We start from the raw sequence: 11,842 nt of genomic DNA, 5'->3' as shown, positions 1-11,842 counted from the left end.
TTTACTCCTATATTTTGGGATATAGGAGTATTTATTAGTAATCATTTATAAGTAGTAAGTATGTAGAGCAATAAACCACGTGTACATCAGTGGAAGAAATGGTGACGTCTCCACAGATCTCTTTTCCTGCTGGACAAATACGTGACCCTACTGTACGAAAATTGACCGGTTTTGTTAAAAGGGTGGGAAAAAAGCCAGAGGGGTAAATTGGTACTGCATATTTTATTAGGACTAGGCGAGAGGTGCGGTGAAGGTTGGTGGCGAGTGGGGCCTCTCGCCGTGACGTCACCCGCGCTGCCACGTCGGCGCCCACGAGCAGAACAATAAAGAAAAGCGGGGGGTAGGGTGCGGGCCCCGCGCGAGCCCTCCCTCGGCCCCACCGCCACTGCCTGCCTGGAGACTTTCCTTCACTTTCAACCCACCCGCAGCAACCGGTGCGAGGCCGCGCCACGTCAGCCCCCACGGGTAAAACACTTCCCCCCGCATGTCCAGATCAGGTCCATCCGCGCGGGTGGGCCCCGCCAAAAGCGGACAAGCCATCCATTTAAAATCATTTCCTCCCCATTTGCTACTGCTCCGGTGGAGACAATTTATTATTAATAAATCGGCTGGTTATTAATTGAGTGAATGGGCTATTGGCGCCTCCTCGGCCCCGTCACCCCCACCCACCTGCTACTGCCGGTGGACGCTTAGATTTTTCCAGCCCGCCCCCGACCGCCACGTGTCGGTGGCGGCCCCATGCTTGAGGCGGAAGGAAGGGCGGAGCGGAGATTTTATTGCGGGTCGGGGAGGTGCGGGGCGCGTGGGGCCAGCGCCCGGATCCGAGGGCGGCGGGGCGCGCCACGGTGGCGCCGCGGCTCCGGGGCCGTCGGATGCGGGATCGCACCGCGAGCGGATCTGGGCCGTCCGATGCGGGCGTGGGCAGCGACAAAAAGAGGATGAGGCGAGGCGGGCGCCTAGAAAGGGAACCCGACGGGAGGGAAGCGGCCAGACGACGCCCAGACCAAGAGAGAGAGAGAGAGAGAAGGGGGCAGCGGCACGCAGCCGGAAAGAGAGGGAGGGGGAGGTGGAGAAGAGAGGGAGCCTTGCAGCGCGGAGAAGAAGAGATAGGGGAGAGAAGCCAAGTAGTAGTAGAGTTGTAGAGGGGGCAGAGGAAGAAGAGCGAGAGCCGAGGAGCTCTCCCCTCCGCCGAACCCTCGGCGGCGCTGCTAGATTCGCGAGGATTCCCGAGGCGCTGATCCGCGGATCTGCCGCGCGGCGGCGGTGCTCGTCGGAATCCGGCGAGGCGGCGGTGATTTGCCGGGGATCGGCGCCGCATGTCTCAGATCTGAGATGGACAGGATCCGGGACAGCAGGAGGGGCGGCGTGTCCGTCGCGGGCGGGCCGCAGCCGCGGAGGCGCCTTAGGAGCAACGGCGGCGGCAGCGGAGGTGGCGGGGCCCCCAGGGACTCGCCGCGCTCCGAGAGGCGCCGTGGCGAGCGGCTTATGCTCAACGGCGGTGGCGGCGGCGCCGGTCGGGACGATGCCGACGACACCTCCGACGAGAGCCTCGGCGACGACGACGACGACGCCGAGGAGGAGCTGGCGCCGCGGTACCAGCCCTCGCAGCGGCGCTCGCCGAGCACCGCGCCTCCACCGCCCTCGCCGCCGCAGCCAGGCGGCGGCCACCACCACAGCAGTAGCAGCAGCGGTGGCGGCGGCGGTGGGGGTTACCACAACCACCACCACCACGGCCAGCAGCAGCAGATGCAGCGGAAGGGCGGTGGCTCCAATCCGAAGAGCCCCATCGTCGCCAAGGCCGTCGACGAAATGATCGGCGTGCCTGTCCCGAGGAAGGCTCGCTCAGGTACGGCACCGTAAAGCGCGGGTTTTTCGGCCTCCCCGGCGGTTTCATCCGCATGGCTAACGCTAACCTTGCTGCTGCTTTCGTGTTCTTGGCAGCTTCAACGAAACGCTCTTCACACGAGTGGCCTGTCCCCGGCGGTGGAACCAGCGGAGGCAACGTCGGCGCCGGAGACGCCTCGCAGATCCAACGGCCTTCGTCACGGCCGATCTCCCCGGCGTCGGCCTCAACCACCGCCCCTGCTCGGAAGAAGCTGGTGCGTTCCTGAGCCCAGCGGCGGCCATCTGCTTGCATATTCCTCAGCTCTTGCTCTTGATTACTGATTTTTTTTTCTCTATTGTTGTGCCTCTCAGAAACCTCTTGGTGGTGAAAGAGGCAGCGCCGGTTCAGGGCCAGCGCCGAAGCAGAGGCCATCGCCGTCCCCAGCGCCTTCAACAACCCCGCCACAGCCGCTGCCACCGAAGATTTCAAAGTCCCCATCTTTCATCCAGGAGGAGATCGAGGTCGCCGAGGTGCTGTTCGGGCTCACAAGGCAGTTCACCTGCCCTCCCAAGCAGGAGAGCAACCACAAGCTGGAGCCCAGAGACGCACCGGAAGCCAAGTCCGGGAACTCCTCACCGGCCCCCTCGTCTTCTGGCGTCCGACCGTCAGATTCCGCCTCACTTTCCACTATAGGTGCGTAGCTCTTTCCGTTGGTGGTTTTGCCTTCGTTTTCCCCTTCCCCTTTCGCCGAATTTCCCCTTCCTTCTTTGCAAATTTTGTTTCTGGGGTCTAATCGACTCCCCCGCCTGCTGTTGCAGCGCCAAAGAGGAAGAGACCACGGCTGGTGAAGTACGATGAAGACAGCCGTCCGGCGAGCCCAGCAAAGCCAGAGTTGGCAGAGCCGTCCTCAAGGTCGGAGGCACCTCCCGCGTCAAGATCAGAAGGGAAGACATCTACGTCGGCCGCAGCAGAAAGTGGCATCAGTGCCGCTGCCCCTGCTGCTGCTCAACTCGAGACTTCGCGAGAGCCAGAGAAGATGGAAGACCGTGGTAGAAGCAGAGATCCGGAGCTCCGGCCCAGCGAATCAGATCGGCGGGATCACAGGTCGGAGAGCCGGACAGAACCGCCGGCAGCACCTTCATGCAAGCAGGACGGTGAAGCAACGCCGGTGGGCTCCGAGGCCAGGAACGGCGAAGCTACAGCCACGACAAAGATGTGGGCCTCTTGGATTTTTATATTATTGGTGTTGCAATAACCATTATTGTTTTTGGATTGTGCCGATCTGATTAGTATATTCACAATTTGTGTGAACGATTTTTTTCCAGTGAGCTGGCATCGGATGGCGCTCGGCAAGAAAAGTTTTGCATTGATCTCATGGTGGGTATATGCTTCCTTGTCCATGTGTGTGTGGTTGAATTGGTCTTGCGGAATTTGTTGGGCAAAGATTGAAAGCGACAATTTTTGCCGCAATTGCTTCTTGGTGCTTTGTTATCTTTTGCCTCCTTTTTTTGACTTCTTTTCGCCTCATCTGATTATTTTTGGTTCCAGGCTCCCCCTCCTGGGAAGCTATCTCCTGATAGAGATGGCTCCTCCGACCCTGATGCAGATAAGAAGGGATTGGATTCTGAGATGGACATGGTGAGCACTTCAGTTTCACCAATTCTTTTGATTGGCATCATCAGCTGGAGCATTGGATATTGGATTCTGGTTGATTTTTTTAACCTTCTTTTCCTTTGGTTCCATTCAGTTGGGGAGAGGAAAATATGAAAAGAAAGATGGCGAAAGGACTCGGAGAGGGCTGGATATTGATTTGGAGGACCAGAAGGTGCAAAGAATTCCGGCTGATGAGTTCGCGCCGAAGAAGCTCACGCTGCAGTTGGATTTGGAGAAGCCCAGCCTTGATGAAAAATCACCATCGGAACGACGGCAGCCGCAGCCACCGCAGTCGCAGCAGCAGAAGCCCTCAAAGTCTGAAGTAAAGCATGAGAAATCTGGTAAGTGTTTGCTGTGCTATTTGCATTTGTCCCTTGGTTTTGGAAAGAAGTTTGTTTCCTTTTTTTATCTGGATTTTCTTGTGTTGCAGCTATGCCTGCTGTTACACCACCTATGCCAATACCTGTTGGAGGCTGGCTGGGGAGTTTCCCACCGTTTGGGTGAGTTTCTTTAGCTGCTGGATGCATATTGTACGCACGGCTGCTCAGTGGATTGGTTTCTGAAGCTTGCTGTGTTGTGTCTTGGCAGTTACCTTGGTCCAGTCCCGGGACTATCAGCAGCCGGTCTTCATCCCATGGATGTCAAACCAGGGTCTTCTAGCGGATTACAGGCATGTATTCTCACGTCAGTCAGCCTGCGGTTATCTGCATTTGTTTTCTCTCTCTCTCTCTCTCTCTCGAAGTCTTACATTCTTCTGCATTGCAGCATGCTGCGTTGCTTCCACCACCAACACGCTCAAAGCGATGTGCTACACATTGCTACATTGCGCAATTTATCCAGCACCAGCAGCGAGTTGCAAAGATGAACTCTTTCTGGCCACCAGCTGCGGCGGCGGCAGCAGCTGCTGCTGCCAATAGATCGGGGCCATTCTTTGGTCCGAGGCCATTCAACATGGGTGTTGTGCCACCTACGGATGGAGCCTCCCTGCTTGTGAACCCAATGCAGGGGAACTACCCTGTTAGGGCCCACACTCCAATGCAAGAAGCAAAGGCTCCTTCAATGGCTACCTCACCATTCCAGGGGAATCTCTCAAAGGATAAAGCACTGGGCAATGCTGCTGGTGCTGAATCAAGTCAAAGGAAGCAACCCCCTGCTCATGAAACACAGCAATCCACCCCTATGCCAAACATGCTGGTACGTGCATGCAGGAAATTTTTACTCTATTTTATTTGGTAATTACAAAATTTTCAGTTGGATTTGTTTTCTTACAAGATGTTTCTGATTTTCAGCAAGGCCCTGCATTCATCTTTCCGTTCAATCAACAACATGCTGCAGCGGTGGCAGCTGCAAATGCTGCCAATCGAGCTGGGGATGGAAAATCTTCTGGAGCCAGCAATGCGATGCCACCATCTGCCAGTGCCCACGCTTCGGCAGCAAACCCTGGTGCTGCGGCCATGAACTTGAGCTTTGCCAACTTGCAACCGGATGCCCAGTTCTTGGCGATCTTACAGAATGGTGCCTACCCGTTCCAGGTTGCTGCCCATGCTGGAGGGCCTCCATCATATCGAGGCATGGCACCGCCAGGCCCAGCTGTTCCTTTCTTCAACGGACATGTGTACTCTTCTCACATGATGCACCCGTCACAGCAGCAAGGTGCACAGCAACAAAGTCATCAGAAGACCCCAATGCCAAGCTTGTCCGGTTCATCACAGAAGCATCAGCCACAACAATCCCAAGGGCTATTGGGATATGCACCAAATGCTAATGCAGCTGCCGCCGCCAGTAATTCCCAGAATTATTCTGGTAGCAATCAGCGCCCTGTGCTACTATCTGGCCTCACACACCGACAGGAGGGTGACAAGACTGGGCAAGATGGCCCATCAAGTGACGACAAGTCTCACCCTCAGAAGGGTGGATATGAACACAATTTTGCTGTTCCGGTTCATCTTCCAAATTTTGCACTAATGCCAGCTGCTCAAACTGCTGGCAGTCAGAGTGAGAAGAAGTTAAGTGAACACCATCACCAGCAGCAGCAACAGCCACAAGTCAGCCGTGGCCAGGGTGTGAGGATTGATCTTGCATCCTCTCAGCCTTTTGTGATGCCCTTTGGCACCATTGGTCCTCCAGGATCTGCCCCAACTGGTCTTGACTTCTCTGCATTGGCACAGAACCACGCAGTTTTCCAAAGCCATCAAGAAGCAGCAAGACATAGTTATCCTCAGCTTAATTTCGCTGCAGCTCAATCTGTCCAAGCCACACAGAACAAGCCCCAACACCAGATCACTGGAGAACCGAAATCAGTTGCTGGGGATTCATCCTCCACACCGACCGCTGGCGACAGCGAGAGAAAGAAATCGGCTTCCACGAAGTACCCGGGTGATTCACAGCAGCATTCACTGTCCTTCACCAGAACAGAAAGCAAGTCTTACGTGCCTGCATTCCTTAGTGGCAGCACAAATGAGAACTCGTCTCGCACCTTGAGCCTTATTGGAGCAGAATCTCCAAACACCTTTGGTATGGGGAGTAAATCCACAAGTTCTTCCACCGCTGCATCTGCACCAGCTGCAGCTTCGTCCACCATTTCTCAGCAGCAACAGCAGCAGCACCAGCAGCACCAGCATTTCCTTCAGATGCACCAGAAGCATCAGCAGATGATTCAGCAGCAACACCATCTGAATCGGCCTAGATCTGCTGCACCAAGTACACCAAATAATGCAGGTGGGTACCCAGACCGTCTGAACATGGCGAGCTTTCAGAATATGATGTACCCTGCAAGTGCTACCCAAGGGGGAGTTCAATCTCCTCAATTGAAGGCATCTTCAGGGAGAGGGACACCTTCATCTGCTGCTACGACTCCACCTGCTGCTCCACCCTCTAATTTGATTGTGATGAAGAACAGCGGTCTCCACCAGCAACAAGCAAAAGTTCATATGCAGGCCCTCTCCACGCCTGGTCACCAATCCCAGAGTTCTTTAAGCATGAGTTCATCAAAAATGGGGCCTTCTTTAACCAACCTTTCTACTGGAGGAGGGGATCTATCTCGATCTTCAAATGCTCCTGTGGCTTCCGGTTCACCATCTCGATCCAATTCAGTGTCCAAAAGTACAGGTGGCAGCCCACCTGCTACTGGAAGTGCAAAGGGTGTTCAGCAGCCTGTCCAATTGCCATCACCACAGCAGTCAGCGACGAACCCTGCATCGACATCCAGCTCCAAGTCAACTCCAGCAAATCACTTCAGTATGGCTATGCCATCAATCCTTGGTCAACAGCCGAATGTGTCACCAGGTTCCAATGCGGGGAGCAAGCAGCAGTCACACATGCCCCCCTCATCATTGAAACAGCAGCCGTTCCCACAAGGCCATTTCTTCATATCCAATGCGTATGCGCCACAAGCACCAGGAGCTGCTGGCCCTGCTGCCCTCGGCCTCTACCAGAAGCGCCCAGGCGACAAGGCGCAGCAGCAGGCGCCCCATCAACAGAATGCCATGCCAGGTCCGTTCACGATGCTTTCCATCTGCTCTGGTTCCATGTCAATTTCCCCTGCTGTGGCCCCCTCTGACCCAGGAAACGCTCTTGCAGCTGCTGCTGGCAATAACATGAAGGCGCTTCATCCTCCTGGTGGCTTTATGCATCTTGCAGCGGCTGCCCAGTCTGCGGGGGGTGTGCAGCACTCACACATGTCGGCGGCGCAGTTGACTTTCGGACCAATGCCGATGCCTGTAAAGCCCTCGAGCGATCAGAAGCCTGCTGCTGGTACTTGACTGACTAGATCTCAAGTAAAAAAGAAGTTTGTACAGTTCAGTTCTTTTAGCTTACGGGGCAAATTCCTTTGTTCATCAGGAAAGTAGACAATCCGGACACCCATGCTTTGGAGTGGTAATCTGAACTGGCGAGCTAACTATTCAGTGGAAGGGCGAATGGCGGCTACACGCCTCTCGGATGAAGAAGAGGAGAAGCGATCACAACAGCAGCGGTGGCTCAAAGAACCCACTCAGCTGCTGGTGGTGGTCACAAAGGGTGGCGCGCCTGCTCCATCCTTGCAGAAGCCCTTGCTAACTTAAGAAGTATTCGGATTTTGGAATGGTTGATGGGAGTGATACTTTTGTGTAGTTGGTTGGTTATCCTCCCATGGCGGAAAAGACCGGAGGAGGTGCATAGAAATCTCTCTTTTTTATCCCCTTTTTATGCATGGATGGATGGATGCCCAAAGCTGGTCTCTCTAGTGGCATTGCTCTTTGTTTTTTTTTCCTCAGCTTAACTGATGAAGGAAAGATTCAATTAGAATGCAGGATCAGGTAACCTTATGATGCGGTTGTTGGTGCTCCCATCATATAATCTGTCAGGACACACTCTGCTTGGATTGTTTTTAGCTTGTTAGGGGAGAAGGAAAATATGTATCCCAAGTAGAATAGAAGCCAGCCAAGGGGTTGGTGGTGGCATGGCATGACCTGGCTCCGGGTTTGTTGTAAGTAGCTTTGGGGGGGAAAGGAAATGGATGAATGAAAGTGACTGATTATGGATGCAGTACCCCCAGCTCTGGTCTGTGTGATGACAAATTATTGATGATGCAGTTGCTCGTGTCTCTCTGATGGCTGGTGACTGTGCAGCGCTCATCCGAAAGCGCAGCGCATGTGGGTTGCCTTTGCCTAGCACCAGAGTCTGCTAGCGATTTCTGTGGACGGCGAGGCGCCGTGTGCTCTCGTATCGTGGAGATAGAAAGATTTGTCCTGGAGCTGTAGGCGAGCACCCGTGCCCGTCACCGTTGGACGTGCAGCGCCTCGTCGAAAAAGTATCCGGGGGAGCCAGGAGCACCAGCACACCGTGGGCCTCTCGTCATCGCCATCTCCGTCTCCGTCTCCATCCGGCAAGCGCAGGCAGAGGCTCGTTTGGTGTTGACGCTTTCCTTGTCCCAAGTGGGGCTCGGGACGGGGAGGGAGGCGAGGTGCTGCGCTGGGGCCGCGCACCAGACGGTATGATCCGCGGCTGGATTCAGCTTCGCCTCGTCCAGATCCGCGGTGTCCTCTCGCCAGCTTGGGGCGGTGGCGACATGTGACTGAATCCCAGCCCGGCTGGTAGAAGCTTTCACTACTTGGCGAGCTATTGAAGATGGATGGATGGGGCAGGTGGGTCATCGGCGAAATCTTGTAAGCGGGCGGGCATTGGCCCGGTGGTCCCTGTCGATCGGGAGATAATTGCCCTGGAAATTGGACTGGGAGAGATGGCACCCGTCTCTGCAACCCTTTTAGCAGGTGTGTGTAAATGCCTCTTTGTGTTGAGATGTTAGAGAGCCGCCGCTGCAGCTGCATGTGGATGTGGATGCTTCTGGGTGTCGCTGTCGATGGCGTGGCAAAGAGAGGATGTTCCCTGCAAGTAACAGATTCCGCCGTGCGCCTGCTATTATCATCGGCGGGTCGGCACGAGTTGTGGACTCGGAGGGGAACAGGCCCCTCTCGTCTCGTGAAAACCGAGCGGTTTGCCTCGTTGTGGTCAAAGCTTTCTTTCAGTTAACCATCTATTCAAGCTGGTTTTCGTCAGGCGTTTGTTTCGGAATAGAATAGGCTTCTGATCCTTCTCTCTTTCCGTGTGAAGTTCGCCATGCTCTGCTGACTGGCTTTGTTGACCTCATGCCGCCCGGCGCTGGGGGGACCGTTTCGTCATAGTATTGAGAGCTCCAGCAGCCGGTGACTCAGGTTGCGCCAAGGTTATCGGCCAAGTCGGAAAAGTCCGAGCAGCAGTTACTATCGTTAACCACATAGGGTGTGACTGTGTTTTGGTTTGTTGCCGCAGTTAGGAAGTCCTAGGTCTAGGGGCGTTTGGTTGCAGAAACTAATCGCATCGAATATTTAGATACTAATTAATATAGGTTAATTACAAATTGTTTAGGAGTGTTAGGTTGCAGAGACTAATCGATGCTTAGATACTAATTAAAAGTATTAATATAGGTTAATTACCAAACCAATTGCATAAATGAAGGTTAATTCATGAGATGAATCTATTAAGTCTAATTAGTCCATAATTAACCATGTATGCTATAATAAATATGTGTTAATTATGGATTAATTTAGGCTTAATAGATTCATCTCGCGAATTAGCCACGCCTAATGCAATTAGTTTTACGATTAGTTCGCGTCTAATCCTAATTGGTATCAAATATTCGATGTGACCCGAATTAAAAATTAATCTATAAATCTAAACCCCACGATCCTTCTGATATCAGACCTCTGATGTGACCGAATTAAAAGTTAATCAATGGATCAACACCAGCAATGAAACTTCACCGTCGAAGACCAGTCTTAGGGATCTCTAACTTAGGGTCGTCCGGAAGTTTCTTTGCTTCTGGTCGAGCTCCGACTCCTGCACCCCTGCAGCATGTGCGCCCACCCCGCTGTTCCCGTGCCTAGAGCAAACATTTTAATAAAAAAATTGAAAAAAAGTTTATAACAATAAAAAGAATAAAAAGTTTAGAAACAAAAATTTTAAAAAAACTATGTGAAAAAAGTTTTGGAAACAAAAACTTCAAAAAAAATGAAGCAACATTTTGAGAATGTTCAGAAACAAAAAAATGAAGCAAAAAATTGGAAACAATAAATTAAAAAAAATATGAACAAACTTCAGATAAACAAAAAAATTGTAGACAAAAGTTTTGAGAGAAGAAAAGGACGACAACAAAAGTTAAACCAAAAACTTTTGGATGAAAAAAAAATATGAATCAAAAATTTCCAACAAACATAAGCAAAAACTTTGGAAGAAAAATTGGAGAACAAATTATTAGAAATTTTTTTTAAAAAAAAAAGAAAAAAAGGGCCGCTCCGACGGCTCGCCGGGCCCCGGCCGGCGCCGCTCCCCGTCGCCCCGGCGGCGCGCTACTGCTCCCCATTGCGGCCACGGGCGCACTCGCCGCGGGCCGCGGAGCCGTTCCTCCGCGCCCACGCCGCCGGAGAAGCAGCTCCCCCCGCGCCGGCGCTCCTCCTCGTGGTCGCGGCTGCGGCGCCGGAGGAGCTGCGCTGCCCCCACGCCGCCACCGCCGCGCCACTGCCAGGGGGGCTGCTCGCCGCGCTGCCGTCCTCGCGGCTCCCCGGCAGAGAGGAAGCTCGCGCTGGATCGGCAGAGAAGAGAGGAAAGAGGGAGAGCGAGCGGTGAATTCGGGGACTGTATTTGTGGGGTCCACCCACGTGCGGTGGCAGCACATCGACCGGAAAATCAACTTCGCGCTTCACCGTATAGGACCGGTCTTTCCTTAGAGACTCGTTATGTTTTATTCATCGCCTCGTAGAACACTGGTCGACTAAAATAAGTTGATTTTATCTATTAGAAAAATATAACTATTGCAATTTTTTGGACATTGTATGTGTACTGAGTCACTAACAACAGCATAAATAGGCATTTCTCATTTTCCTTGTTAGTGGGCGCGCATGGTGGCTATGACTATAAGCAACTATAGTGAAAACTAAGGGATACATATTTGAATCGATTCTAAGAAAAATTAAGAAGAATTTGTTTATCTGTTGGCTAAATTGAAGAAAAAACTTTCAAAATTGTTTACCTTTAGAGGCACAGTGCGATTCACACTAGTCATCTCTAGTTGAGCAACCTTGATTGGAGTGCAGAGCTTCCTCTTCCCCAACTTAATAAGGATAGTTGGAAAAGTAGGCTAGACTAGTCATAAGCAGTGCCAATGTTAGGGGGCAAAGCAAGATATTATCAAAAGATATATTACCACAAAGATGATAGTACCATCGCCCACTAGAGATGAAGGGGAAGGTTGATGCGGCGGATCTCGTTGTGGATGAAGGTGTAAAAGACATCAGGGTGGGTGGGTAAGAAATGACGCACAAAAACGGTAACTGTGGTAGAGGTGATCACTGGCGGGATGTGATAGTATCGAGGGCGCCTACACTTAGGTGAAGAATGGAGCAGGGCAGTGATTGAGGGGCAAAGAGTGATGACGGCGGAGGGAGGGTAGGGGATGTCGGGGATATATCTAGGGTTCGAGTGATGAAGTGGGAGGATTGATCTGGGCTAATTCTCATCTAACGGTCATATAATTTGTTGGTGGCAATAAATCTGTCGATAGATATAGATATCTATCAAGAAAAGGATAATAATATTTTATCCGACGACTAAGAATCCCGTATGTTGCTCAACTTGATCGGATCCCCGTATGTTAACGTGATTGGACCACATTTGCTTGTCGGCGGGTTCTGAATTGCCTCACGCGTGCGTGTGTGCCTTTGCTCGTTTTACCACCTTGGATGGCTGGCTCTGTCATCAGGATGCGACTAACATTGGCACGGCATCGTATGTCGTCGCAAGTTGCACGGCATTTTCATTGCGTGTTTACCCTTTCCCGTATCAGGTAGTACT

At 52.5% G+C, this 11,842-nt stretch overlaps 1 protein-coding gene across 1 annotated transcript; it reads left to right on the top strand.

Annotated features, from left to right (window-relative positions):
• Positions 1-987: 987 nt before the first annotated feature.
• LOC117845150 (protein TIME FOR COFFEE) lies at positions 988-8,005 on the top strand. The gene is made up of 13 exons (XM_034726079.2): positions 988-1,846; positions 1,942-2,099; positions 2,197-2,518; positions 2,644-3,040; positions 3,151-3,202; positions 3,374-3,463; positions 3,573-3,819; positions 3,909-3,978; positions 4,067-4,148; positions 4,244-4,672; positions 4,768-6,970; positions 7,058-7,231; positions 7,319-8,005. Exons 1-13 carry the CDS (start codon positions 1,333-1,335, stop codon positions 7,324-7,326), a joined length of 4,746 nt encoding a protein of 1,581 aa, XP_034581970.1. The 5' UTR covers positions 988-1,332; the 3' UTR covers positions 7,327-8,005.
• The last annotated feature ends 3,837 nt before the right edge of the window (positions 8,006-11,842 follow it).

Source organism: Setaria viridis, chromosome 2 (assembly GCF_005286985.2).
Source record: "Setaria viridis chromosome 2, Setaria_viridis_v4.0, whole genome shotgun sequence".
NCBI classification, from domain to species: Eukaryota; Viridiplantae; Streptophyta; class Magnoliopsida; order Poales; family Poaceae; genus Setaria; species Setaria viridis.
The sequence above is the reverse complement of the archived record's forward strand: the minus strand, read 5'-3'. Positions and strand labels throughout refer to the sequence as shown.

What these genes read in the sequence shown, in the direction of transcription:
- LOC117845150 (XM_034726079.2), top strand. Translation starts at nt 1,333, where the DNA reads ATGGACAGGATCCGGGACAGCAGGAGGGGCGGCGTGTCCGTCGCGGGC. An exon ending in CCCGAGGAAGGCTCGCTCAG is followed by an intron (nt 1,847 to 1,941) that starts GTACGGCACCGT and finishes TGTTCTTGGCAG; the next exon opens with CTTCAACGAAACGCTCTTCA. An exon ending in AGTTTTGCATTGATCTCATG is followed by an intron (nt 3,203 to 3,373) that starts GTGGGTATATGC and finishes TTTTGGTTCCAG; the next exon opens with GCTCCCCCTCCTGGGAAGCT.